General features: G+C 35.3%; 1 protein-coding gene across 2 annotated transcripts; it reads left to right on the top strand.

The window, feature by feature from the left end:
* Nucleotides 1-382: 382 nt before the first annotated feature.
* On the top strand, nucleotides 383-26,860 carry LOC131235253 (isoeugenol synthase 1-like). Of its 2 annotated transcripts, none has more exons than XM_058232394.1 (5): nucleotides 383-639; nucleotides 17,677-17,811; nucleotides 21,612-21,840; nucleotides 25,058-25,261; nucleotides 26,452-26,860. In XM_058232394.1, the coding sequence occupies exons 1-5, from the start codon at nucleotides 463-465 to the stop codon at nucleotides 26,649-26,651; spliced, it is 945 nt and encodes a 314-aa protein (XP_058088377.1). In that variant the 5' UTR covers nucleotides 383-462; the 3' UTR covers nucleotides 26,652-26,860. The 2 variants fall into 2 exon arrangements, with proteins under 2 accessions (XP_058088377.1, XP_058088378.1); XM_058232395.1 differs by lacking the exon at nucleotides 26,452-26,860 and adding an exon at nucleotides 25,377-25,498 and having other exon boundaries at nucleotides 25,058-25,289.

Here is a 26,860-nt window from a genome sequence, read left to right as displayed (position 1 = left end):
CCATCCACAACTAATTGGCTGGTACACAACTATGCCACGTGTATAGTTGAAGAAGCCCTGAACTATCCTTAGAGAAAGAAAACTAGTTTTGTACATATACTTCTCCATCCCTCTCTTCCAAAATTTGCAGATCAAAACTCCTCTATCCATGCATTGCACGCCCACTTCTCTAGTTTTCAATAATTGGTGGGCCTCTCTTTGATAAGGACATAAAAATCACTAGCGGCTCTGATAACGTGAGAAAAGTTCTTTTTATGTTGGTTGGTTAATTAATATAGTACATTATTCTAGTGATGGCCAACCAAACGGCGGATCCCACGAGAGCTTCGGGCATTAAAATATGGCCAGGTGACAGTCCACATCCTATAAGTAGTCATTCTTTTACATGGTTTTTTCTACTAGTTCTTCCTTTCCCTCCTTGAAACATCTATCCCCTAGAAGAAAAAGAATAAGGCAAGGGCCATGGCCACTCAAAGCAAGATCCTGATCATTGGAGCAACTGGGTATATTGGAAAATACATGTTGAAGGCAAGCCTCTCGATGGGACATCCTACATATGTTTATTCACGCCCCACTTCCGACCCTTCCAAGCTAGAGTTATTGCAGGAACTCGAGTCCATGGGAGTGAAGGTTTTTCAGGTACATGTGTTTTCTCTTAAGCTTCAACTTAGAAAAACAAAAGAGGAATATTTAAAATGTTTAGTTGGCCTTTTAGGCTTTGCCTCATGGTGATTTGACCGCATCATACAGTGAGTGGGCACTGAGGTTTGGGGAGTAAGACACCCCAACAACTATCACCATCCCATCCTGTGGACTATATTTCTGGGTACACATTAAACTATCCAAATCATCTGAATATCTCGTACAATATAGTGTGAGTTGTCCACTTCTATGATAGTTGACCACCATTTACAAAGAGAAAATTACAATTAATCGTCAATAGCTTTTTTTATTATTTTTTTAAAATTTTATTCAAAGCTATAAAAAATCTTCTACAACACTTGTTTCACCAAAGCAAGTAGCACATGGGTTCAACATGTGGTACACGGGAATACACTTTATTCATCAGTTGATAACTTTTATATTACAGTAAAAAGAAATCATGCAGTCTGCAGCCTTACTTTACATGCTCCATTGACATCCTTAGGACTAAAGAGGAGTTTGCTAACAAGAACCACTTTTCAACCTAATAAAAGGCTAAGATGGGCGACATCCATAGGAACAAACATCTAATTCACGTGTTGTTGCCTGCTTGAGTTTTGAACCAGGCTGATTTTTGTACATTCCAGTAACCTTGGTGAGATAAATGGGTTTGATGAAATACAGATATCATCATGGCTACACACACAAACCTATGGTTTTCATTCCATCCCCATTGTTTTTTGTGATATGTCCTAATGAATGGATCAAAAAACATATGAGCCTTAGTTGCAACGAAAAGTGTTGGATTGTAAGTCCTTATCCTGGTAAAGAACTCATATATCAAATTGAGGTCTTCCCTCAAACAAATGGGGCAATAGGGGAGAAGTTTCAACTAAATCCCCCACAAAACCTTTTATAAACACAAGGTGCAACACTTGAGCCTTGGGTTCATTATATTTTACATGCCACATCTTCTCAGCCATAAGGGGAGACTTTATGGGCCCGTTTGGATACCACCAAATAAGATATATATTTTTTTTCTATTTACAACAGTAGATAAATGACTTATTTCAAATAAGTTTGGTTTATGATTAGTTTTTACTTTAAAGTACTTAATTACTTCAGTTATTATTTTATTATTTTTTGTTCTTCTACTTTTCATGAGTTGCTGAAGAGGGGAATCAAGATGGACTAAAGAGAGGAGAAGCTGATAAGTATGATGTTCACCGATCATACTTATCTTCATAAGTAGAAACTAAGATAAGCTACCTGGCATAAGTAGCTTATCTTAAACAACTTATGATCCAAACGTCGCCTATATGTAAGCCCCTAGGGTAATATCAACATTGTCCACAACTTGGGTGGGCCATACCACATGGAACAAAAATGATGGTTGCCAAACATGTGTTTCTGTGTGGTGCCCACCATGGTCTATTTTAATCCTGAAATTCTGAATTTTTACACAGTTTGTAATGATTTACATAAAAATTTGGAAATTTATATACTTTGATAATTTAAAGTTCAAATCACGTTTGATAGATGTATCATGCCCAATAATTGATCATCAGTTGATCAATTTCAAGGGACAACCAATAATGATCTTGATCCGATCATTCATATATTAATTTATTACAATTCCTAATGATTACATTTATTGGTCAATGCAGCCCACTAGATGCAGCCCACTAGATGGTTAGATCGATCATCAAATCTAAATGTCTTTGTCATCTGTTGTTCGGATTTTGATAGTCGGTCCAGATCTAGTTACATCTCAACCATACAATGGTTCAATATAATAAATCAACACATGATTCGTTGTCTACTATTATCTCAAATTGATGCAACCCATTCAATGGTCCGATCGGTTTGGAATTTAGGGTGTTAATTCATTTTATTCTTAAGAATTTGTTGAACATTGATGATTTAATCACGTATCTTAAATTAGGTCATACGATTCTTTACGCCAAGTTGTAGCTTGTGTAGAGAATTATATATTTCTCAATTTATAATCAATACATTAATCCTTGAATTATCTGATTAATCTGAATCGTTCAATACTATTATCAAATAGAATTACTCTACCCTATTCATAACTAAAAGGAAATCATGGATCTCTTTTAATCAATGTGGCCCATCAAGTGCTCGAATGATTTCAAATCCTTAAAATTATCATAATACATTTACTCCGGCAAAATTAATGGACCACAGGAATTACTTCATCTATATCTAGGTTATGAGAAATAATTTTCTACAAAGAAAGCCTAATGTCGTTGCGCAGAAATTATAACAAGTATATGATTTAAGACCCATGATGGATGTGTAGCTAATTCAAGTCATTCATCATCTATTAGAATAGGCTCAACTTACCATAAATAGTATAAAGTAAGGGGACAAGATTACCAAATTAATAAGCTTATGTCAAAGATATTCTCCTCTCTACATCTCTCTTTTGCATAGAATCTATCTCATTTTTTCTTTCATTGTTTCTTTTAGATAGGATAGGACTCTCTTTCATTAAGAAATAGAGTTAGTTCAATTAAGAAAAATATGTGGGGAGATGAGATAAGATAATGGAATTAGGAGAGATGGGAGATGAGGAGAGATATAGATCTCTCTCTCTCTCTCTCTCTCTCTCTCTAATTTCAAATTTTAAAAATTAAATTATATATATATATATATACATACATATATATATATATATATATATATATGTATATATATATATATATATATGGAAACGGTTCTATGGGGTTGAGCTCATGGGAACTTCCCATGAGGTTGAGTTGTGTGGGCCCCACCGTGATGCATGTCAAACATCAACCCCATCAGTCAGATGCACCATTCCATGGTGGGCCTTGGGCTTAAAATCAAGTCAATTGATGACTTTTTGGGCCACACCACATACAAAAGTTGAGAGGGGTTACCTTCCTATTAAAACATTCATAATCATTTGTTAATTGAGCCCATAGAGGTGTGGTTCACAAATCCAGCCATCCATTATGTGTGTCCCACTTGAATGAGGGATTAGACCAAGTTTCAGATGCATCCAAATTTTAGGTAGGCCCCACCAAGTGCTTTTATATGTTTTAGGCATGTCTTCACATGATTTTAGATGGTATAGCCCACCTGAGTTCCGTATATGGCTGATTTTTAGGATATCCCATCATTTAAAGGGGACCTATCAAATACACGGTGTTGATATTCAACATGCATCATGGTGGGGCCCACATAGCTTGACCACATGGGAAGTTCTCTTGAGCTCCACCACATAGAACCATTTCCCATACATATGAATGTTCACCTATGCACCAATTCTCATGAGTTCTCATGAGAACTTTTTCATAACTCATCTCCCATGATATGAGCGCAAAATCCGAACTGTCCATGTGATGCGGCACCCCATTAAACTCCTAAGGCCCAACTTTCACCTTTATCCAAAACTTTGGTGGGCCATGACAAAGGAGAGACACAAATCAAGGAGGGAAACTGTTTTCTTTTTCCATGGTAACCAAAGTTTTGGATCAGGGAGAAGTTGGGCACTAGGGGTTTCATGGTTGTTGCACCACATGGATGGTTCAGATTTTGAGCTCATATCACGGGAGATGAGTTTTGAAAAGGTTCTCACTGAGACTGGTGCATAGGTGAGCATTCCTCTCTCTCTCTCTCTCTCTCTCTCTCTCTCTCTCTCTCACACACACACACACACACACACACACACACATATATTAAAAAATACATGGATGTTAAAATATTTGTTAGTGACTTTCCAGCGATTGGTCCCACATCAAGCAAGAACATCTAGAAGCATATTGATGGTCTACATTGCTAATTTGCTTATATATATATATATATATATATATATATATATATATATATAATCCATTTCCTAGATGCACCCTACAGGATGAATGTACATTTTAAAAATCTAGCATTCATACAGGTGGTCCACATGTGATTATGGGTTTTAGGCATAATTTTATAGGCCCACCCGAACTCTAACAACCTATTTTTTTGTAGGAACCAACCCCCCCGTCCGCTTGTGTGTGGCCCACCTGAGTTTTGGATCGGCCTCATTTTTTACCTTATATCCTTTCATGGCCAGGCCAAGATGATGGACATAGTAGATTTATATCATTGTTAGTAGGATCCACCATATCTAATTTTTTTTTTTTTTTAAAAGAATGAATTATCTTCCACATGTCACCGCCGACTAACCTACTCTCTCATTCCTTCCTTCTTTTTCGTATGGTAATGGGCACAGAACCCCCCACCAAATCGAAACCGTGCCATAATCCTCACTCTTCCATTCCGTTACTCACATCTTTTTTCTTTTTCTTTTTAAAGGAAAGAAATAAATAAAGAAACAATTAAGCAAAAAAAGACAGAGAGGGAAAGAGAGAACTCTGTAGATCAAGAGAGAGAGATTGGAGTAGGGCCGGATTATCAGATTTTTAAGTAGGTGATCTTAACTTGAAGTTTAATATTTATTGTTAATTATTTTGTTAGGAATATTATTTTCAGTTAATTATTATGTGGGTGATCCAATCCCAGATGTGAACCTTTTTAATACTTGTTTATTTATATTTATTTTTCCTTTTTAAAAAAATCTTTTATTTTCCCTCTGAAATTTTCAAGAAATTCATATTTATTTGATAAATATATTTTGTTGATGGGCATATGAAATATAATGATTATGTTAATCTATTTAGAATATAAGTTTGTGAATGAATGAATTTATTTAAATTAGTAAATTTGAATTAATTTTAAAATATTTTTAATTATTAAATTTAATTGTGTAATTAATCCAATTTTTTTAAAAAAATCAAGTTAAAAAATAAACAAAAATTTAAATTCCAATAATTTATAATACTCAGAATTAATTATAATAATAATTATTAAAATTTAAATGTATAAAAATAATAGTATCCAAAGTCCAAATTAATAACTTCCTTTAATTTATTAAATTTATATATATATATATATATATATATATATATATATATATATATATATATATATATATATTTAAAAGGTTTCTTGCAGTTTTTCATAGAGAATATTTGATCTAAAATAATTAAATTAAAATTTTTAATTAATTTAAGATAGATTAACTTAAATTATTAAATAATAGTTTAATTACATTGCTAATTTTATAAATTTATGGAATCAGTGTAATATTTTGTTTCTGTAAATATTAAATTATGAATTTTAATTCTAAAATTTTAAAGAGTTAATTAATTTAAATTTTAAATGAACTCAAGTTTAAGAAAAATTTTAAAATTTTGGAGTTGAAGCTAAATTGATTAGATTTCTATATTCTAGAATTTAGTGAATTAATTTTTTTTAAAAAATATAAATATACCCTTAAATTGCAAAAATACTTTATTTATATAAAATTATTAAATTTTAATTTAATATCAAAACAATAAAAATATATATGTATTTGTTAAGTTAACGTGATAATTAAAATAAAATTTAAATTTTAGAATTTAGTGAATAAAAATAATAAATAAATATAACTTAATTCTTAAATTGTAAAAATACTTTATTTGTATAAATTTATTAATTTTTAATTTAATATCAGAACAATATGTGTGTGTGTGTGTGTGTGTGTGTGTGTGTGTGTGTGTGTGTATTTGTTAAGTTGAAGTGATAATTAAAATAAAAATTTTAAATTTAGTGAATAAAAAAATAATAAATATCATTATGTTAATATTTGATATTAATTAAGTAAAAAAGAAATTTTGATTTAATTAAAGATAAAATTTAAAATACATTTCTTATACATTTCAGTAATTTCTAAATTTAATAATAATATATTATTATATTTTTAAATGTTTTAGTTATTAAAGTTTCAACAAAATTATATCTAGAATTATTAATTAGAAATTAAAAAAATATATATTGTTGATCCTTTTGATTGCGAAACGATGATTCATCTTACATGCATGTCTAGCATTTATTGAGCATTGATTTTGATATGTTGGATGTAACGTAAGCAAGTAAGGCGATCGTGTCCCTTGGGTGAAAGACCCTAAAGCTAGCAAGTGAAGTAATCATGTCCATTGGGTTAGAGACCCTAAAGCCAGCAAGTAGGGCAATTGTGTCCCTTAAGTGAAGACCTTAGAATCCACTAGATCTTTTGGAGTCTCCTTTATATACAGCGTATGAGTACAATTGTGTGTGCGGACATACGTCAGAAGTATAACTGGAGCGCGTTAATGCAACGTGGCTATCAACTTGGGTATAGTGTTGTAAGAAATGATATATATTATTTATGAGAATTCATGGAAAATATCACATGCATCACAATTTTACAATTTTGTTGCTTAAATTCATGTTCTTTATTATTTGTATTCTATTTTCCTCCATTGTTAATAAAAATTCTATGATCTGAACATGTTAAGTTTTAGGTAATAAATAACCCAACTGGGCTGTTGTTCAAAACCCCAAGTGTAGGGCTACGATTTAGTATAATATCGGTAAGACCGATGTCGAATCCACAGAGACTAATCTCGTGTGTATTCTGAAAGTAACTAGAACTAAAACTAGAAGAAGACGAAAACGTAAATCTAAATAAGTGAGAGAATAATTGTAAACAAACTTAATGAAAAACTATGAATTCAAAGGTGGGAAACTAGGTTTTCCAAGGATCCACTTGTAGATATCAGGGAGATCTATGCTTGATTCATGAACACAACTGGAATCAGAGTCACATCTTCATCCAATTGGAAGATATATCATTAAAATCCAAATATGAACTTCCTTTGATCTAGTCCTCAATAGATAAGAGGTATGAGAACTAGAATTGATTTCATCACAAAACCATGCTCATGAGACAAAGTAAACAATAGAATTTACCAATCCACAACCAGTCTGAGAGAATTGTGAAGGTTAGGGAGGATTCCATCATCCAACCATGCCCATGGGACGATGGTGAACAACAGGATTTTCCAAAATCACAATCTGATCTCAATAATGAAAAGAACATACTTAAAGCTATCGCTGATCCATTGTAATTTAAGTCACAACAAACCATTAAAAATTAAATTTATTTTTTATAATCAAACTAATATCCAAGAGAGTTCAACACATGAATGAAAGCAATAGAAATTGACCCATCATGCTACAAGCTTCACCTCTTAGCCCTAGTTAAGAGGTTTAGCTAATCATAGACATGATCAAGCTAAAATCCTTTTAGAAAAACAAAATAAATAAAGCAAAAGGAAGAAAGAACTCTTAATGATGAAGCTGGCCGGCCATCCTCCCCCCCCCCCCCCCCCCCCCCCGCTCTCTCTCTCTCTCTCTCCTTTTATAGCAAAGAGTAGGTCGGATGGGGTTTTTGCGTGCGTAAACCTTTCGCAGCAAGGAGTTTTTGGAAACTTCTTGCGCGGCAAGAATCCCGGATGCACGGTCTTATGCTGAAAAGAGTTTTGGGACGGTTGATCATCCCAAACTTCTTTCTGCCTTCTTGGACGGTGTCGGGACCCATTTCCCTGGAGTTTGGATGGTCAGGATCATAGATCCAACCATGATCAAGATCACACAATAGCTGGAGAAATCGGGCGACATCCGGACGCTGCCTTGGGCACGTTCCTGCGCATGGGAGTTGCGGTGAGATGTTCGGTGAGCCCCTGGTCCACATCAAAAGAGAAATCCACTCCATCCATTGGATTCCTAACGAAATTTTGGTCAAAGATGACCTGATACATCTCAGATTTGGTGTGGCCCACGAGAGTTTTCTTTCCTATTGTCCATCCTACATTTAAACTTAATTTTATTGTGTGTGTATGCTTAGCAGTGGATGGACATCATGGTTATGGTCCGCCCCATCATCCGGACACAATGGACGGTTCGGATCGTCCGGACGAACGATCATGGTGGGTCACAGCTCATCGTAGCGGACGCACGTCCGTTGCTTGGGAAAATGAGAGAAGTTAGTCGGGTCAAGTTTGACCTGACTCTTGGTTCCATGCGCCGTTAGTGCACGCAAGTGAGGTACACGCGTTGTAAGTGGGGCCCACTGTATGTTGGGTCAGTAAATCCACATCGTCCATTCATTGACCCATTTAATTTAAGGGGTTGAGCCTAAGTTTAAAACATATCTAGAGATTAGGTGGGTCTCAAATTGTGGTTTTGTAGCTGATCTTTCCATTGGGCCACTTCCATAAAGATCCAATGTTTGAATTTTTACATGTACAGTTACTTTATGATCCTCCGATCAGATATAAAGTTTCAAGCCAAACGGATAGTAGGAACCCTGTGATCTTGCATTGAGGACAATTTTTAGGCTTCTTTTATCTTCAATCACTTGATTTTCTCGAATCTTTGGCGTGTGAATTCTTCAATCTCGATTTCCTAAGATCCGTCCCTTGCCTTAATGATTCTTGAGCATCAAATTCATGCTTTTAATACTCTTTTCAGTCCAAGCTCCTAAATTCACCTTTCAACACAAACGTGATTAAATTAGAGCGTTAAGCATTATCATGTTCGTAAAATCAGGTAATAACTGGGGTTTAATATACAATATTTGACCCTCAACACAATTCTTAACTAGCATTTTACTAGTCCCGAACAAAGTATGCGAAAAATATTTTGAGAATTATAGGACAATTTTTTTTATATATATAAACTCAAGTGATTTTTGAAAAGCAATGCAGATAATAGAATTCTAAGATACATTAATGTTGAGTCGTATTTTCTCCTAAACTTGAGTGCTTAGTAAACTTCATGGTCAAGTTCAAAGCATTAATTCATCAATTAGAACAATTCTAAATATTGAGTTCCATGGGTGCAGAATATAACCTCGACTTATCACAATTAAGGATTCAATTCTCAATTTTCATGATAGCATCGATAATCAAAAACAATATTCCAGATAACCAAACCTAAACCAAAACTTGCCTTATAGTTCAACCCTTTTATTCTTCCAGCTTTTGATTTTTTCATCGATAACTTCATGCGATGTCAACCTTTTTAAAGATCTTTAATAGGTAACTGTTTTCGATAACAACTTTTTTTTTTTCAGTGAACATGATGGACATGTTAGTTCCGTTCATTCTTAATGATTATTAAGTTAACAATTCAATATCGAACGGAAACCTTAATGTGTAAGCTAGATGTGACATGTAAAATCATGACTCAATCAATGTTTAAAACTTCTAATCATGCATTAATAATTCAAATTTAACTGTGAAATCTAACAGGTAACCAAATCCAAGAGTTATAAATCACCAACATTAAGTATCTTGTACTTCTAAATCAAGAATGACCTTCAAAATCAATCAAATTCACAAAAAAAAAATTTAATTTTTTTTTTTTAATTTTTCGAATTTTTTACTCAAGACTGAGAAAACACTAATTAGGTAAGTTAATCTCTTATCCCCAACCTAATATCTACATTGTCTTCAATGTAAATATATATATATATATATAGCATGCAATGCACATGAGACATCAAAAGTAAAATGAGAAGTGATGGAAAGGTAATACCTGACGAGGAAATTATACGGCTTTTTCCAAAGGATCTTAGCGTGAAGGTGAGTTAGCCCAAGAGTTAAACCAACAAAAAGAAAACTATCTTAAAACAAATGGAAAACTATCCTAAATAGCATAAAGCCGACTATCCTAGACATAACATGAAAGTAATAAACTAATCCTAAACTAGAAAAGCATGGGAAAAGCTACACTGTCATGCTGCAAGGTTCGTCCTTCAACCAATATCTTGATAAATTTCTCAGTAGGTTTCTCAACAAGATCATCCAAAAGCCGTTTTTACAATAGGCTTGGATGCTCTGGAACATGAATTTCTAGAAAAATTGTTGGACCTCAGTAAAAAATTATTGTTGAATTGCTAGAGGTATCCAAAGTATATATGATTCACCTGTGACAGATAAAGTTTTAGAGTTAGTACCCCTTGGTGAATCAAAGACTACAAGTAGATAAAATTTAGAAAAATTCTTAGCAGATGATGTAGTCTCTACACATTCTGAAGTTTCAGACTTCGATTCAATTGTCAGCTCTTCCTCCTTTAATGGTAGATATTCATGATCTAGGGAAGGAGGGGTTTCAAAACAAGGGTTCTCTCGGTTAGTGACAACTACTGATGTATTGTCTTGCAAGGCATCCACTATTTCTTGTATTATCAAGTCATTTGAATCTGCAAAGTGTGTCAAGCAATCATCCAAAGAGTTAGAAAATTCAGTTGAGAGTGACTCATTTTCCACATTAAAGCTTGTGATGATCTGCTGAAGGATTTCATCGTCGCTGGAAGTGGATGGACGCACGCTCTCTTGCTCTTGCCCTGCACAGACAGATTGAAAATCAATAGGAGTAGCATTGATGTAAACACTCTGTTCATTAAAGTTACTCAGTAGATGCATTGAATCGTCAAAAGTGTATAGCTCAGATGGTGGCCTCAACTGTGTGGTTTCAAATTCCAGAGTCATATCAAGCAACTCATCCCTCCTCTGAATCATATCATCATTCAAGTCAGGGGAGTGGTCTTAACATGTCTCACAAGAGTTAGAAGGGCCAGTTGTAAGGGGTTCATCCTCCACATTTAAATCAGATATGTCAAATGAGTCGAGTAGATTCTTATTACCGATCACTTCGTGTACTTCTTGATCATTGACCTTGACCAAACTTAAGATTGATTCCAGGGGAATTTAGGGTGAACATTCATGATCGTCATCCCAATGCTCATCATCTTCTAATTTCGTGTAGTACACACTTGGAATGAAATCACATTCCTCACATTCTATTCCTACATTAGGTTGAGTTCGAATAAACTAATCCTTCCTCATCATTGAAACCAAGTGTGTCATGTGAGTGAAGTGTGTCATTATCATTATATTTAAAAGACATCCACATCTCTTCATCATTCCTTTGGATCATCATCGAGATCGACTCTTCGGGAAATTGAACCATATAGTCATTAACACAATCCAACTATTCATTCTCAATTTCATTACTCTTCACAAGCAAGTTAGGATCACTTTCCTCGTATTGTGTTTATGGGTTGAGTTGTGGGTGGGACGAATGAGCCACCACTATCCTATCAATGTGCAAATCAAGCGCTTCTAATGTTTTTTCTAATTTCTGCAAGACAGCCGATGTAACTCTGATATGAATCCTCTTGGATCGTTTCTGGTTGGATCTCAAAGGTAGGGGATCCAAGAGAATAATCATTATAACATGTTGTTGGTTCATCTTTCCAATTTTGATGTTTCCACTGATCATAGTCATACAGATCATAGGTGAGAGAATTTGATGGTTGTTGATACATATTATCACCCATAATATAATCTCTCATTATTTTCTTCTTGTCTGATGGGTAATAATAATTCTCACTCTCATAGTTATGATAACCTCAACACACACGTACTGTCTTCTTAATCCATGGGGTGTAATTATTCTCCTACTCGCATAAGGACTTCTTAATTAGTAAAGCATTATATTCAGGTCGGTTCTCAATGATTGTTTCAAAAAAAAATTGAGACATAGGTTGATTTCTATCATAATCATTATACATCCCTTCCCAACATCTCTTAGATATCTCAGCATACTAACGTTCCCACTCTTGCATGGTGAAACCTTAACTCTAAATCTACTCCTAAAAATAAAAGAAAAATCCTACAACAATATATAAGTAAGTAGATTAGAAGGAAGTTACCAGATTGGAGGAGATCTATGTTAGGATCCTGCAAAAGAAAACAAAACAAGTCAGTTTCTAAAACAGAAATTTTAAAATAGAAAAAGTTTCTAAAAACAAAAATAAAAAGAGGAGTTAATTTCTAAAAAGGAAAGTTTCTAAACCTAGAATTAGAAAGTCGGTTAGTTTCTATTAAAAAAAAAATCTTAGAATTAGAAAGTTTCTAAAAACAAAAAACAAAACCTATCCTAAAAATAGAAAAACCCTAATATTAAAATAATTCCAAATTTAGCTAATCTCAGAAAAAACACAACCGTCAATCCCCGGCAACGGCGCCAAAAACTTGTTCACAACCCCAAGTGTAGGGCTGCGATGTAGTAATAATCTCGATAAGACCGAGGTCGAATCCACATGGACTAATCTCGTATGTATTCTGAAAGTAACTAGAACTAGAACTAGAAGAAGATGACAACCTAAATCTGAATAAGTGAGAGAATAATTGTAAATAAACTTAATGAAAAACTATGAATTCAAAGGTGGGAAACTAGGGTTTCCAAGGATTCTCTTGTAGAGATCGAGAGATCTATGCTTAATTCAATAACACAACTGGAATCAGAGTCTCATCTTCATCTAATTGGAAGATATATCATTAAAATACAAATATGAACTTCCTTTGATCTAATCCTCAATAGATGAGAGGTATGAGAACTAGAATTGATTCCATCACAAAACCATGCCCATGAGACAAAGTAAACAACAGAATTTACCAATCCACAACCAATCTGAGAGAATTGTGAAGGTTAGGGAGGATTCCATTATCCAACCATGCCTAGGGGACAATGGTAAACAACAAGATTTCCTAAGATCACAATCTCAATAATGAAAAGAACATACTTAAAGCTATCGCAGATCCATTGTAATTTAAGTTACAACAAACCATTAAAACCTAAAAGTATTTCTTATAATCAAACTAATATCAAAGAGAGTTCAACACATGAACCAAAGCAATAGAAATTGACCCATCATGCTACAAGCTTCACCTCTTAGCCCTAGCTAAGAGGTTTAGCCAATCATAGACCTGATCAAGCTAAAATCCTCTTAGAAAAATAAAACAAATAAAGTAAAAGGAAGAAAGAACTCTTGATGATGAAGCTGGCTGGTCATCCTTCTCTTTCTCAAAAACTTCACATCCACACGTCCACCCCCACCCGTTCTCCACGCTCTAAACCTTCCGCAACAAGGAGTTTTTGGAAACTTCTTGTGCAACAAGAACCCTAGACGCACGGTCTTACGCTGGAACGAGTTTTGGGACGGCTAATCGTCCCAAACTTTTGTTTTGCCTTCTTGGATAGTGTCGAGACCCATTTCCCTGGAGTTTGGACAGTCAAGATCATGGATCCGACCATGATCAAGATCACACAACGGCTGGAGAAACCGGGAGACGTCCAGATGCAGTGAGATGTTCAACTCGGGCTAGATGGATCCAAATTCAAGCCGAGTTTGAGTTTGAGCCCACGAGGTCAGTTCGAGTTTTGATTTTATAGTTTTTAATATATATAATATATAATATATATTATATTATAAATAATATATAATTTATTTAAATGTATAAACATATAAATATATACAAAATATTTATACTAAGTTAATTTGATCCGAGTAGAATCGATTTGAACCGAGCTAAGTTCGAGTTAAGATCTGAGTCAAGTTCGGACTCATCTTGAAATTTTTTTGAGTTCAAAAAATCAGCCTCTCTCAAATCTAATCCAATTTCGAGCTGAGTCAAGTCGGGATTTTCGGAGTTGAATTGAGTGAGTCAACTGAGTTATTTCAGTTCATGGTCAGCTCTGTTTGCATGGACGGGAATTGCTTATGACTCTTCCACAGAAAGTTCCAGTGGTCAAAAGCTATGTGGGGTCTTCATAGATGCCCTCTAGAAATCCACTCCGTCAATCAGTTTTATTAGGACAAAAAACTAAAATTAGGCATATCCAAAACTTAGGTGGACTGCCCTGCACCACAGCAAACAGTGAGAATGGAAATGTCCACCGTTGAAACCTTCGTGGAGGCTACCATGATGCTTACATACCACCCAAAACCTTCCTAATGTTATTGCTATTAGGATAAACTATAGGCATAAATATCACTCTAATCCAAAACTTCTGTAGCCCCGTAAGGTTTCCAATGATGGGCATTAAATGTCAACTCTTTCATGTGGTGTGGTTTACTTGAGTTTTAGATTTGCCTGATTTTTTAACTTCAATCCTGTTATGAGCTTGATAAACTAATGGACGGAATGAATTTCTTACTATCATCTTTGTGGGCCCCACATAGCTTCTGACAGCATAGGAGCTTATGGGAAACCAGATGGTGATCAAACGAGGAACGAGCTAGTTTTTAGTTTGATGAGTTAGAAGACACTGCAGTGACAGTGTACCTTTTGTGATCTAGATTCTTCAACCATCCAAACTCCATAATCTTACCAAGGAATTTGGGTCGTACTTTGATCTGATCCGTTGGATCAGCAATGACTGTCAATTAGTTACGTTGGCAGGTCTCCCTTTGATCCGCATGCCCACTTGGTTGAGGACAATGATGATTGCCCCACCATTGGTGGATCCGACCGTTGAAGACACGTCTGGTACACCAGGATCATGGATGGCAATTCTTTCATCATTCCACCGTAACTTCGCCCCTTGAATGGCCCAATGGCAGGCCCCACAGAAATTGACAGCGAAGGATGATTGGATCCAAATGCTGCTGCATCAATATTGCAGGTGAGAACCTTTTATACTTTGTAAGATGTGATGGTTGATAGCCAAACACGTCTGCATGAAATTACCATTCCCTCATCTTTGTACTGAAAAAGAACAAACAGGTGAGTGACTCGATTTAAATCATCCTAACCATATGACCCTATCAATTTAATTAGTTGCCTTGACAAGGCTCATCGTGTTGACACGGAGTTAAATTGAGTCTCCTCATGACTTGCTCAAAATCTCAAATCTCACTGAGACAAGTTGAGTGGGTGGAGCTTTGAGTCGAGCCAACAAAGGGGCGTTTGGATCATAAATTACTTAAGATTAGCCACTGAAGTGATGAATTAACTTTAAGGGCACGTTTGGATACTACCAAATAAATAGTTTTTTTTTTTATTATTTTTTTTAACTGATGTAAGTTAACAAGGTACTTTTGTTAAATAAGTTAGTTGGTTATTAAATTCAAATGAGTAGCTTTTTCAGAAAAAATAATTTATTTTTATTGGTTTGTTTTTAAAATTTTTAATTTTTTAATTTTTTTATAGCTTTTTTACTTCCAAAAGTAACTTATTTCCTTTATTTTCTCCCGTAATACAGCAACTTAAGAAATTATTTAAGGGAACACGCTGGATGTGCCATAAACCGTCTAAGTTCATGAGATTGGAAAATCATTTACTAAATGGATGGGTGATCTAGTTTGCCCCACATGATGGACTACTCACATCAAAGGTTCACCCTAATAAGAATGGCCCAAATTCAAGGCAGGCCCCAAATGATGGGCAACCCACATTGAAGGTGGGACCCATCATGTTTACCCACATGATGGGTAATTAATAATGGTGGGCCTTACATGATGGATGACCTACATTAGAGGTGGGCCTCACATGATGGACAATACACATCAAAGTTCGGCCTAATGATGAGTGGCCATATCCAAGGTGGGTCCCGCATGATGGACGACCCACATCAGAGGTGTGCCCACATGATAGATGGTCCACATCAATGGTGGACAGTTGATATTGAAGATGGGCCCCTCATGATAGACAATAATATTGATGATCGGCCCCCACATGATGAACAATAATATTGATGGTGGGCCCATATGATGGATAGCTACATCAAAGGTGGGCCCTACCTAATGAACTGTGCACATTAAAGGTCAGCCCCCAATGATGAATGACCGACAACCAAGGCGGGCCCTGGATGATGGATTGCCCACATCAAAGGTGGGGCTTACACAATGAACAATTCGCATCAAATGTTGGCCCTACATGATGGTAGAGTGAATGTGAGGGGGACCAAACAAACTTTCGAAATAATTAATTATGATGTTGGAAACCAAATATGATTTTCTATTTTTTGGATGACAAATTTGTTGTTTGCTAAGCATATTTATTTGCTAATTAAGTAGAAACTAAAATAAGCTATTTATGACATAAGTAGCTTATCTATAGTAACTTAGGATCCAAATGCCTCCTAAATAATTTTTTTTTTTTTTTTAAAAAAAAAAAAAAAAAAAACTACTAAAAATAAATCATAAACCAAACTTATCTCAAATAAGTTACTTATCTACTGCTTTAAGCAGAAAAAAGTAACTTACTTGGTGGTATCCAAATGGCCCCCAAGTAATAGAAATGTGGTCTTGACCATCCAACCTATAGAATAAAAACATGAACAGTTAAAATCAACCAGAAATAACAAAATAGGATTATCTTCACCTTGAAGAATCCATAAAATAGTCTTACCAGGATTCTTTTTAAATTTCAAAGCAGCACTTTAGATAAACGATGTTAACTATAAGGTATGGACCTTGTGCTTTTCTCTCTGTATTTCTTTCAGATTTTGTCCTTAGTTGGTAATAATAAAATCTTTATTTAGTGATAAGAAAGCTTCTTTCTTGCTTTCCAAAAAAAAGAAAAAGAAAAAGAAAAGAAAGGACAGGTAATCATTTAACAAAGGCCAATTCAAACGTTAAGATCATTAGATCGGTTAGCTTTTCCGACCATAGCCTCTGCTCAGTTATATGGACTGAATAGACAGTTCAGGCAAATGTGAGTGGTACATGTGTCAGTTTAAAGCTTTGGAACCATTGCTAACGTGACATTAGTATTTTCCTCTATGGATGAGAAAACACAACAAAGGATTTCGAATTAATTTCACATTGGATTATGACATAGTTAAAAAATACAAAACTCAGGCTTAGAGTCTAGTTGAGTCAATTCAACTCAAACACCCAGTTGAGTTCCTTGAAAAGTTATACAAGTTTTTCTGAGTTTTTTCAGTACTATTAAATATTTGCAACTATAAAAATTTTATCTATAATGTCAAGCAGTGCTTCGTCTAGTAGATTTTTGTCAAGTTCTGCCCAGATATTTTTAAACTTTAGCTAGGAAGAAGCATTAGGCTTAAAATGGAGGAGAATGTTGCTGTATTTCTCTATTAATTTCTCTATTTAATTTAAAGGTGCATTTGGTTGCACCAAATATCATGAAATCTCACAATATTTTGCACTAAATTGGACTAATTAATCAAAAATTTTCATTATATTTGGTGCAACCAAAAGCACCCTCAATCTTATAAATTTTTTAATTATTTGCTGAAACTAATTGTTTGGTGTGATAGGGCGAATTGCATGAGCACGATAAGCTTGTGTCTGTAATTCAACAAGTAGACGTGGTGATCTCTACGCTCCCAGTTCCTCAATACCTTGAGCAACTCAAAATCATCGATGCCATCAAAGATGCTGGGACCATTAAGGTAAATCATTTTTAGGTTTTGGTAGCTACACCGTGCACCTCTACACGCAGCAGCACACGTACCACTTACAGGTGTGGAAACATCCAAACTTCACCGTTTTGCTGATCGGGTAAAAAGTTAGGCCGGCCCACTGCTATTGTTGGCCACAAATGTACCTTGAGTGTTGACTTTGGCAATATTATTATTATGTTTTTAGAATGTCAGTTGTTTCATAAAATTGTGGCCAGCCAAGTTGTTGATGTAGGACGTGGCACTGATACATTCCTTGCATGGTTGGACAAAAGTAGGCTGAATGAAAGTAGAAGAAATGTCATATTTGGGCTTAATTCTACGTGAGGCATGATGTAATTGGAACCCAAACATATCTGGTTCAAACAAATTCATTCCGCATAGAGAGAAATTGTCATTTGAAGTGTGAATCATAATTTTTTATATGGGTATTGTTACAGAATTTACGACCTATCAATCTTTACTGTAACAAGCCATTTGGGGTCAACCGACCTACAAAGTGGACCCCATCTATTCATTTCATGAGAAAACATATGTTAACTTCCAGTTCAAAAATGAAATTTTAGGGAAAAAAAAGAAGAAGACTATTTTTAGTAATTCTGATTTTTGTAGTATTTTTAGAGTTTTATTTATTTAGAAATTTATACGTTTGTTTAATAATGAGTTTTAGAAAAAAAATTACTTAGTAATAATCTTTAATTAGAAGTTGGCTATTTTAATAACTTTCTATTTTCAATAAACTAGACTTTAGATGAATTTTACTATTTTGGTTAACTTCTATTTGGATTAGAATTTTGCTATTTTTAGTAATTATGAATTAAGATTTTTTTTTTTTTTAGTAGTAGTGTAATTGAAAAATCATGGACATTACACATTATTAATTAGTAAATTTTATTTATTTATTTATTATTATGATTATTATTATTATTATTATTATTATTATTATTTTGCCTTATGGATTCAAGAATAACCTTGTGAATTTAAGGTTTTGCACACTCGAGGTAAATGATGATCTTTCTCGTCACACCCTTCTCTATGTCAGTTGGTATTAGAGAGAGGCTTTCCTTGATTAGATGACATCTAATAATGATGCAGGCAACAATCCTATAGACAGTGATTTAAAGAATAATTATATGGAGGCATTATCTGTAGCTTTCGAACGAGTGAATAATCTGCGAGCTATGCAAGGACTGTAGGCAGCGATCAACCGTTTGACGAAAGCTTTAGGAAAAACTTGTGTTCATAATAATGAGGAATATGAGATTGGCGATGTAGCTTATGATCATCATGTTTGTGGTGTGATATAGGTGATGAATCACAGGCCATTACTCGATAATGGTGAATCATAGGTCACCACTCTGATACTGAGAAAGTTGTTGTACATGCCAAATTATGAAATAGATATATAGCGGTATAATATCTTTCAAACAAGGTACACTATGAACCAAAGGATCTATAATATGATTATAGATGGTAGGAGCAACAGTAATCTAATGTCAAATATTATGGTGCAAAAGCTATAACTGAAGCAAAAAAAGTACTCTCCATACGTGATTAGATGCATTAAGGGAGTCAGTGAAACAAAGGTAACTGAATGATATTATATATCCTTTTCCATACTATAAGGACGAAGTAATGTGTGACGTTGTCGATATAAAAGCTTGTTACATATTACTTTGTTGATTAGAGCAACAACATGTTGATGTTATTTGTATAGGACTGAAGAATATTTTTATTTTTATTAAAGATTGTTGAAAGATTATCCTAGCCCATATGAGAACAAAGAACTAATCAAAGACTTTTAAAGGAGAAGGACGGTCTCTAATAATTGTACAAGATTTTGTCAAAGAATTTGATGAGACGAGAGAGATAAATGCATTAGTTGAAGAGAAGATGTAGAACCTACAAACATCACAAATATCGTCAAATAATCTAAGCAGAAAGGAGAGATCAATGCATTAGTTGAAACGGGAAAAGAAGTAGGGGTCGCGAATATTCTAGAGAAATTGAAACCCGTATTAAAGGAATTCAAGGCAATCATGCCTGATGAACGACTTCTCGATAAGTTGCCTCTCATGCGAGATATACAACACCACATTGATATTGTCCTAGGGGCAAGTTTGCCTAATTGCCTATATTATCATATGAGTTTGAAAGCATACGAGATCTTATATGGATGAGTGAAAGAACTGATCTATAAGGGTCTAATGGAGGAGAGCATGAGTTTATGTGCTGTGCTAACCTTATTAACACCCAAAAAATTACAAAAGTCTAATGCCATGGAAGAGAATGATAAACATTGGTGCCGGAAGGTATTTAAAATGGGTGATAATGTAATAGTTCACCTGTGCAAGGAGATGTTTTCGATGGAATATGACAGACTTTTATAAGTATCATGAGCCAAGTCCATTGATAACTCAAGGACACATTCTTTTCAAGTGTAAGGGATTGATGAAGGACGTTGCACAAATATATTATTGATATGGTTGGACCGAAAGAAGGCCAAATGGAAGCGGAAGTAATCCGCCATATCCAAGTCTAGTCCTACATAGGGTATATGGTAAATAGGCCCTAAGTGCATTTGGTTTGATGAAATTTATTGCAGATGGGGGAAAATTGTTATTTGAAGTGTGAATCATAAATCAGCTAATGGTTTTGATCCGTGTAACTGGAATGCATGACCTATAAATCTTCACCATAACTAGCCATTTAGGGTCAACCGACCCACATATTGGGTTGCTTCAGTCTATTTCGTGAGAAGACAAGCTTCCAGTTTAAAAACAGAATTTTTGTAATTCCAATTTTTGTTGTATTTTTAATGTTTTATTTATTTAGAAGTTTCTACTTTCGCTTAATAACGAGTGTTAGACTCTACTTAGTAATAGTCTTTAATTGGGAGTTTGCTATTTTAAAAACTTTTTATTCTTCGCAAATTATACTTTTGATGAATTTTATTATTTCGGGCAACTTCTATTAAAGTAAGAATTTTTCTATTTTTGGTAATATGAATTAGGGGTTTTTTTTTTTTTTTTTTGAATAGTGGGGTAATTGATAAATGATAGACATTTTTTTTTTTGGATTAGCTTCTTAGTGCACACCACATTGTTAGTACCCCCATTGTTAGCCACAACCCACTTAGAAATCATGGACACTATATATTATTGATTAATAAAATTAATAAAAAAAATTTCTTGTGAATTCAAGGTTTTACACACTTGAAGTAGACTGCGATCTTCTTCATCACACCCTTCCCTGCTTCAGTTGTTTACGGTGGACATGCATGATGCATGGTTTTTTTTTTTTTGAAAAAAACAAAAACCATAATGTACCGCTTAGATGTTCCTAATTACCAGTGAATCTAGGAATAGCAGATTTATTATTAGCTTCTGTCGGAAACAGAAATCCACATGTGACAGTAATATTCAAGAGATCTGGATCGCTCATTAATTGTTGGGTGTACATGGATGGGTGTACACTTGTTGCTGATTGTAGGAATTCGATCGTAGGATTTCAAATGGGTCGGCAGGAAAAAAAGAGACTCCAACGATGGGCAAAGATGATCATTTGATCTGTGTACTTTCACATATGGCCCATCCATGGTATAGCCCAACAAATCAATGAACAAATCTCATGCATATATGCCAAGTTTTACTAAGATGAATTGCTTAATAACTTAATACTTGAATTTGGAACATGATACTTCTCCTACAAGTATCCCACTAAATAAATAAATAAATAAATATTACTACTAATAAATAAAAATAAAAAATCTCTCATTTGTTTTCTTACAGAGGTTCATTCCATCGGAGTATGGCAACGAAGTCGATAGGGTTTCTGCACTACCTCCCTTCCAGGCAGTTCTTGATATGAAGAAAAGGATCAGAAGGGCCACCGAAGCTGCGGGAATCCCACATACTTTTGTTTCTGGAAATTCCTTCGCCGCATACTTCGTAGATTACTTCTTGCATCCACATGAGGAAGGAGATGAAGTTTTGGTCTATGGAAGTGGTGAAGCAAAAGGTATTCAAAACTTGAAATTACCAAATCTTTCCTTTTAATTTAAGAATTATATTTTTAACAAAATCTACTTGTTTTTGGAAAATATTTCCCAAATCAAGAGCTGGGTCGGATGAATATTTGTAGCATGCCAGTACCTATTGGTAAATTCCCAACTCCCAAGTAGGTTTTGGACATTCAGTTAAAGAGTAGGTATGTTTGGCATTTATTATTATTATTATTTTTAAGAAAAAAGAAAAGCAAAAAAAAAAAAACATTTCAATTTTCCCTACCACTTAGACTAAAGGGCGTGTTTGGTAATAAATTCAGATTAGAAAATAAAGTAGAGAATGATTTTCTTACTAATCTTCACCTGAGGAAGTATGTGGTAAAAGTAATGGTATCTCAATGGAAATACTGCAGAAATATTCTAGGCTTGCTTTTGGTATTATGGGTTTTGTATCCTTCCACATACATACATATTCACAAATATACATAACGAAAGAATCACCCAATTGACAGATTTATAAATTTGGATTCTTGTACATTTGGGACTGTGATTGAGTACGAGCCTTTAATTCCTTTTTAGGGGAAAAAAACCTTTGATTTTGAAATAAGATTCAAGAACTAAAGTAGCAATAGATATTTAAATACAGTGGAGTTAGAACGATCATAGATGCAATGATGACTTCCATCTTTCTCCTGTCCAGGCAGGAGTGCCTCTGCCACTCTTTCTATTGGAGACAGGACAACCCCTAACACAACTTGTAAGTATATAGAATACATAAATTTAACGTGAAAAAATCTTTTTGAGGAAAAAACCATGGGACAAAGTAATAAGCAATCAACTATAATCAGAAATTTAAAAGAGATAGAATAACTTACAGATGAAAAACTGTAGCTTCTCTATTTAAAAAAACTTTTAAAAACGTGCTAAGCTCCTTTCATTCTACCTTGAAGATTCAACCTAATCTTGTATTAACCCAATTTATATAATCAAAAACTCCCACTTACGCATTCCGCTCGGTCGCACCTTCAGTCGATTGAGATATCAATAAAGTCTCTTGGTCAACTAAAATAGATCTCAGTTGACCAAAAACATTGTAGCATGCATTGGTTGACCAAACAATCTCTTGGTCAACCAAATAATACCTCACCAGATTAAAGGCACTCTATGAACACTTTCATGTTACATTCTGCCCTACCTATGATGAAATATTAGGTTTCCTCCACAAGCATGTTTATGGTGGACACACTTATGGAGGTATGGGTGGGGACATTATTCCGCGGGATCAAACGCATTCCCAACGCATGGTAGTAGGAGATGGGATTTTCATCGTATGAGCGTGAACGCGCTTGTGGTCATAGGAGCTGGGGATGCCCGTCCTGCCTGCACGGGCAAGAGATGGTAGTGCATCTCCATGAGTACGGATGCGCTTGGGGAAATAGGAGCAGGAGATGCTCTCTCTCGAGCACGGTTAAGTTTTGAGAGGGGTAGCAGCGACACCACAACCTTAGCATGCATATGGTCAATAACGAGATGGTGGCACGGACAACAAGGAATGTTCTGAGTTATAAAGAGGACGCTCTCATCAATGAGGGGGACGTCGTCTACAATGCGAGGGACGTGCTTAACAATGTAGAACGTCCATACCGTGGGTCCCATCTTTAATTTCCTTTTCCTCCCAAGAATCACTTTGATCTGGCAATCCTAATTTACCAATCAGCTGGCAACAAAATCAACAGTCTTAATCTTTACATCAGGAAGTTTTATTCATGGATCTAGCCACCATCTTGTATGCCCACTTATATATTTATGGTAACAATGTAGAGAGAGAGAGAGAGAGAGAGAGAGAGAGAGAGAGAAATAAATTTCCAGAAGTATTGGTCTAAAAAAAATATGAAAGTTTACTTATCAAACAGCTATTTGACGGAGAATCAATTCTCTGGGGAAAGTGAATGAGGGAAGGATTCTTGGGTGAAACCAAACGCACCCTGATGTAGAGTGGGTTGCGGACAGTTTCTTGGCTAAGATGGATCAAAAAAGGTTCAGTCGACGACAGAAGTGATCTGGACTGTCAGACCTTAAATCGGACGTATCTCGCAATTTGGAATGAGTCATCGGACGAAAAATATATGATTTTGGGGTAGGACGAGCTACTTTAGCCATCCAACCCCGCTGTGCTAGGTTGTGCCAGCCAGATTTGCAAAATACCATCAGATCCACTGTCATTTCTCTCTTTTAATTCCGTTTTTACTATAAATAGTAAGTTTTAGTTTGATTATAACTCTTCATCCGTGGGGCTTTAGGAGTGGCGCCCAACATGAAAAGTGCTTAGAATAATTAGGAGAATAATGTGGTGAAGCCATATAGGACACTTTCTATTTTTTTCCGAAAACCTTGCGCACTAGTAGACATCACGACCGTCTATTAATAGTAAGTTTTCTATTTATAGTAAGTTGTGAATTCTAGGAGTTTTAGTTGTAGTTTGATTCTGAAATTTCTCTCATTGCTTAGTATCCCTATTTAAAGGGTTTTCATTCATCAATCAAATTACTAATTTTATGGAATTTATTTCTATTTTTCTTACTTTTTTCTCGTGGATTCGGAGTCCAGCTCCATGGATTTGGAGTAGTTATCCTTGAAGAAGATGGTGATCGATCTCATCACGTTCATCCCTGCGTCACACCCCAAACCCCAATGGAACATCTCATCACGTTCATCCCTGCATCACACCCTAAACCCCTTTCCATTGAAATGGAAAATAAGCTTTCAGGTTATGATTCATAGGTCTTTAATCTTGAAATAAAAGATCTCACATGGTTAATCATCTCCATCGTTAACAATCTTGGAAGAGGTTCTTTATCAACTCAGGATCAGGAGCATCTCTTGTTCTATAGGGGCTCACATTATGAGATGGCCTAATGATGGGAACTGTCCATGTTCTACATGCAATGCTGTATGGAACCTTCTTGAATGGATAGATCATGTCAAACAACCACTTGATCTAAAAGCTCAGCATGTCAAAGGATATGGCTCGAGCTCTTAGAGAAAGTGGTTGTTTAACATGGTATCAAAACAAAAATTCATGTATTCCAATCCCAAAAGTAGTAAACATGCCTCGGTAATATACTTTCTACCTCCATGTAAATATGCAAAAGGTCATATATTCTTCACCTCCATGGAATGATACTCTTCAATGATTGATGTCTAATAAAACCAACAAAATGTCATGTCCAGCGGTGCTGAATTTTGAGAAAGATGTGGCCACTTACACTATCATGGCTGCGAACGATCCAAGGACATGCAATCGTTTGATCATCTATAGGCCCCCAGGAAACATCATCTCTATGCTAGATTTGATCTCTTCATGGGAGAAGAAGACTGGAAGAACTTTTAAGAAGACTTACATCCCTGAGGAAGAAGCGGTGAAGCTCAGTGAGAGTAAGAACATGAATACTGTTTCTCATTTCTGTAGAGTCTTAGATTATTGTTCTATGTAAAATTGTTTTGGCAGAGATAATTGAAGTGGTATGCATGTGCAAGCATTATCTAAGACTGTTCATTTTGTGTGGCCCACCAAAAGATTGGCCGGCCAGCTCACCAGGTGGGCCACATAATTATGAGATATGCTTAAGGAAAAGTTGGTTGATAGATTTATATTAAATCTACACGTCTGGCCACCTGATGGGTAACCTGAATCTCGCACATGTGCACCATGTTGGCTCATTGGCTGTGAATGGTACCTTTCTTCCATCTCTCATTGCACGGATCCCAGTGGAAAAAAAGGTTTCCCATACGGGGAGCGGATTAGGTGTGGCCCCCACCTCACCCAAGACAGTGAGGCCTTGTGGGGCCCACCTTGATGTATCTATTCTATATCCACACCATCCATACATGCATATGTTTTGCAGGATCATTTTAAGGCATTAGCCCAAAAATGAGATAGATCCAAATCTCAAGTGGACCACACCATCGGAAATAGCAACATTGACCATTAAATACTTCTTGCAGGCCACAAAAGTTTTTTTTTTCCAACCTTATCAACTGGTTAGGATGGCAAATAAGTATTACCAAAACGTAATGGTGGGTCCTAGGAAGTTTTTAATGATGACACATTAATTACTACTGTTTCCTATAGTATAGTATGGTCCACCTGATATTTGGATATCTATTTCGTTTTTGAGCTCATGCCCTGAAAATGTATCTAGGATAAATATATCCATTTGGGCCCCACGGTAAGGGTCGCATCATTTTGGGTGAGGCTAGGGCCGCACCTAATCCGCTTCTTTCCAAGACTAGACCAACTGATGGCCCATTTTTGTTATTTTTAAGGTATGGTGTCTCATTGGCCTGTGGCATTCATGAACATAAAAATGGGCCATGGACCAAACAAACTGGACCTTCTAATTTCATTCATTGAATTCATAATATAACAAGACCTATTGGAAATTAATGTGATTTCCGGGCTGCACTTCTGCCATGTATTCAATGATTTGAGCAATATAGATTGGCATGAATCTATGACATGCACATGTACGGTAGATAAGACGACACAACTTACCGAAGTCATGCTATCACCATAGTTTAATATTTTTAACATTCAATACTGTATTTATATCCGTGATTGGCAGCTTTACCGCATCCTCACAACATTCCAGTGGCCATCCTTCACAGCATTTTCATCAAGGGCGATCAGATGAGCTTTGAGCTGGAAGAAAACGACTTGGAAGCTTCCAACTTATATTCAGAATATAAATACACTTCCATTGATCAATACCTTAATCTTTGCGCCGTGGATCCACCCAAAACTCAGCGTGCTGCATTTGCATGACCTCGCTCTTCAATATCATATGATCTGAGCCTGATGATATGTATACTATCTTCTATTTTGTAGTCTTTATAAGTGAACCACATGGTTAAGTGATGTATGATTCTGGTCAGATGGGCTCTATCAATCAGTTGACAATATGGTTTTCGCTACAAGCTCAACTTATCTATGTAAAAGATTAAAAATAAAATAAAATGTCCGGCCTTTATCTC

Source organism: Magnolia sinica, chromosome 19 (assembly GCF_029962835.1).
Source record: "Magnolia sinica isolate HGM2019 chromosome 19, MsV1, whole genome shotgun sequence".
NCBI classification, from domain to species: domain Eukaryota; kingdom Viridiplantae; phylum Streptophyta; class Magnoliopsida; order Magnoliales; family Magnoliaceae; genus Magnolia; species Magnolia sinica.
The sequence above is the reverse complement of the archived record's forward strand: the minus strand, read 5'-3'. Positions and strand labels throughout refer to the sequence as shown.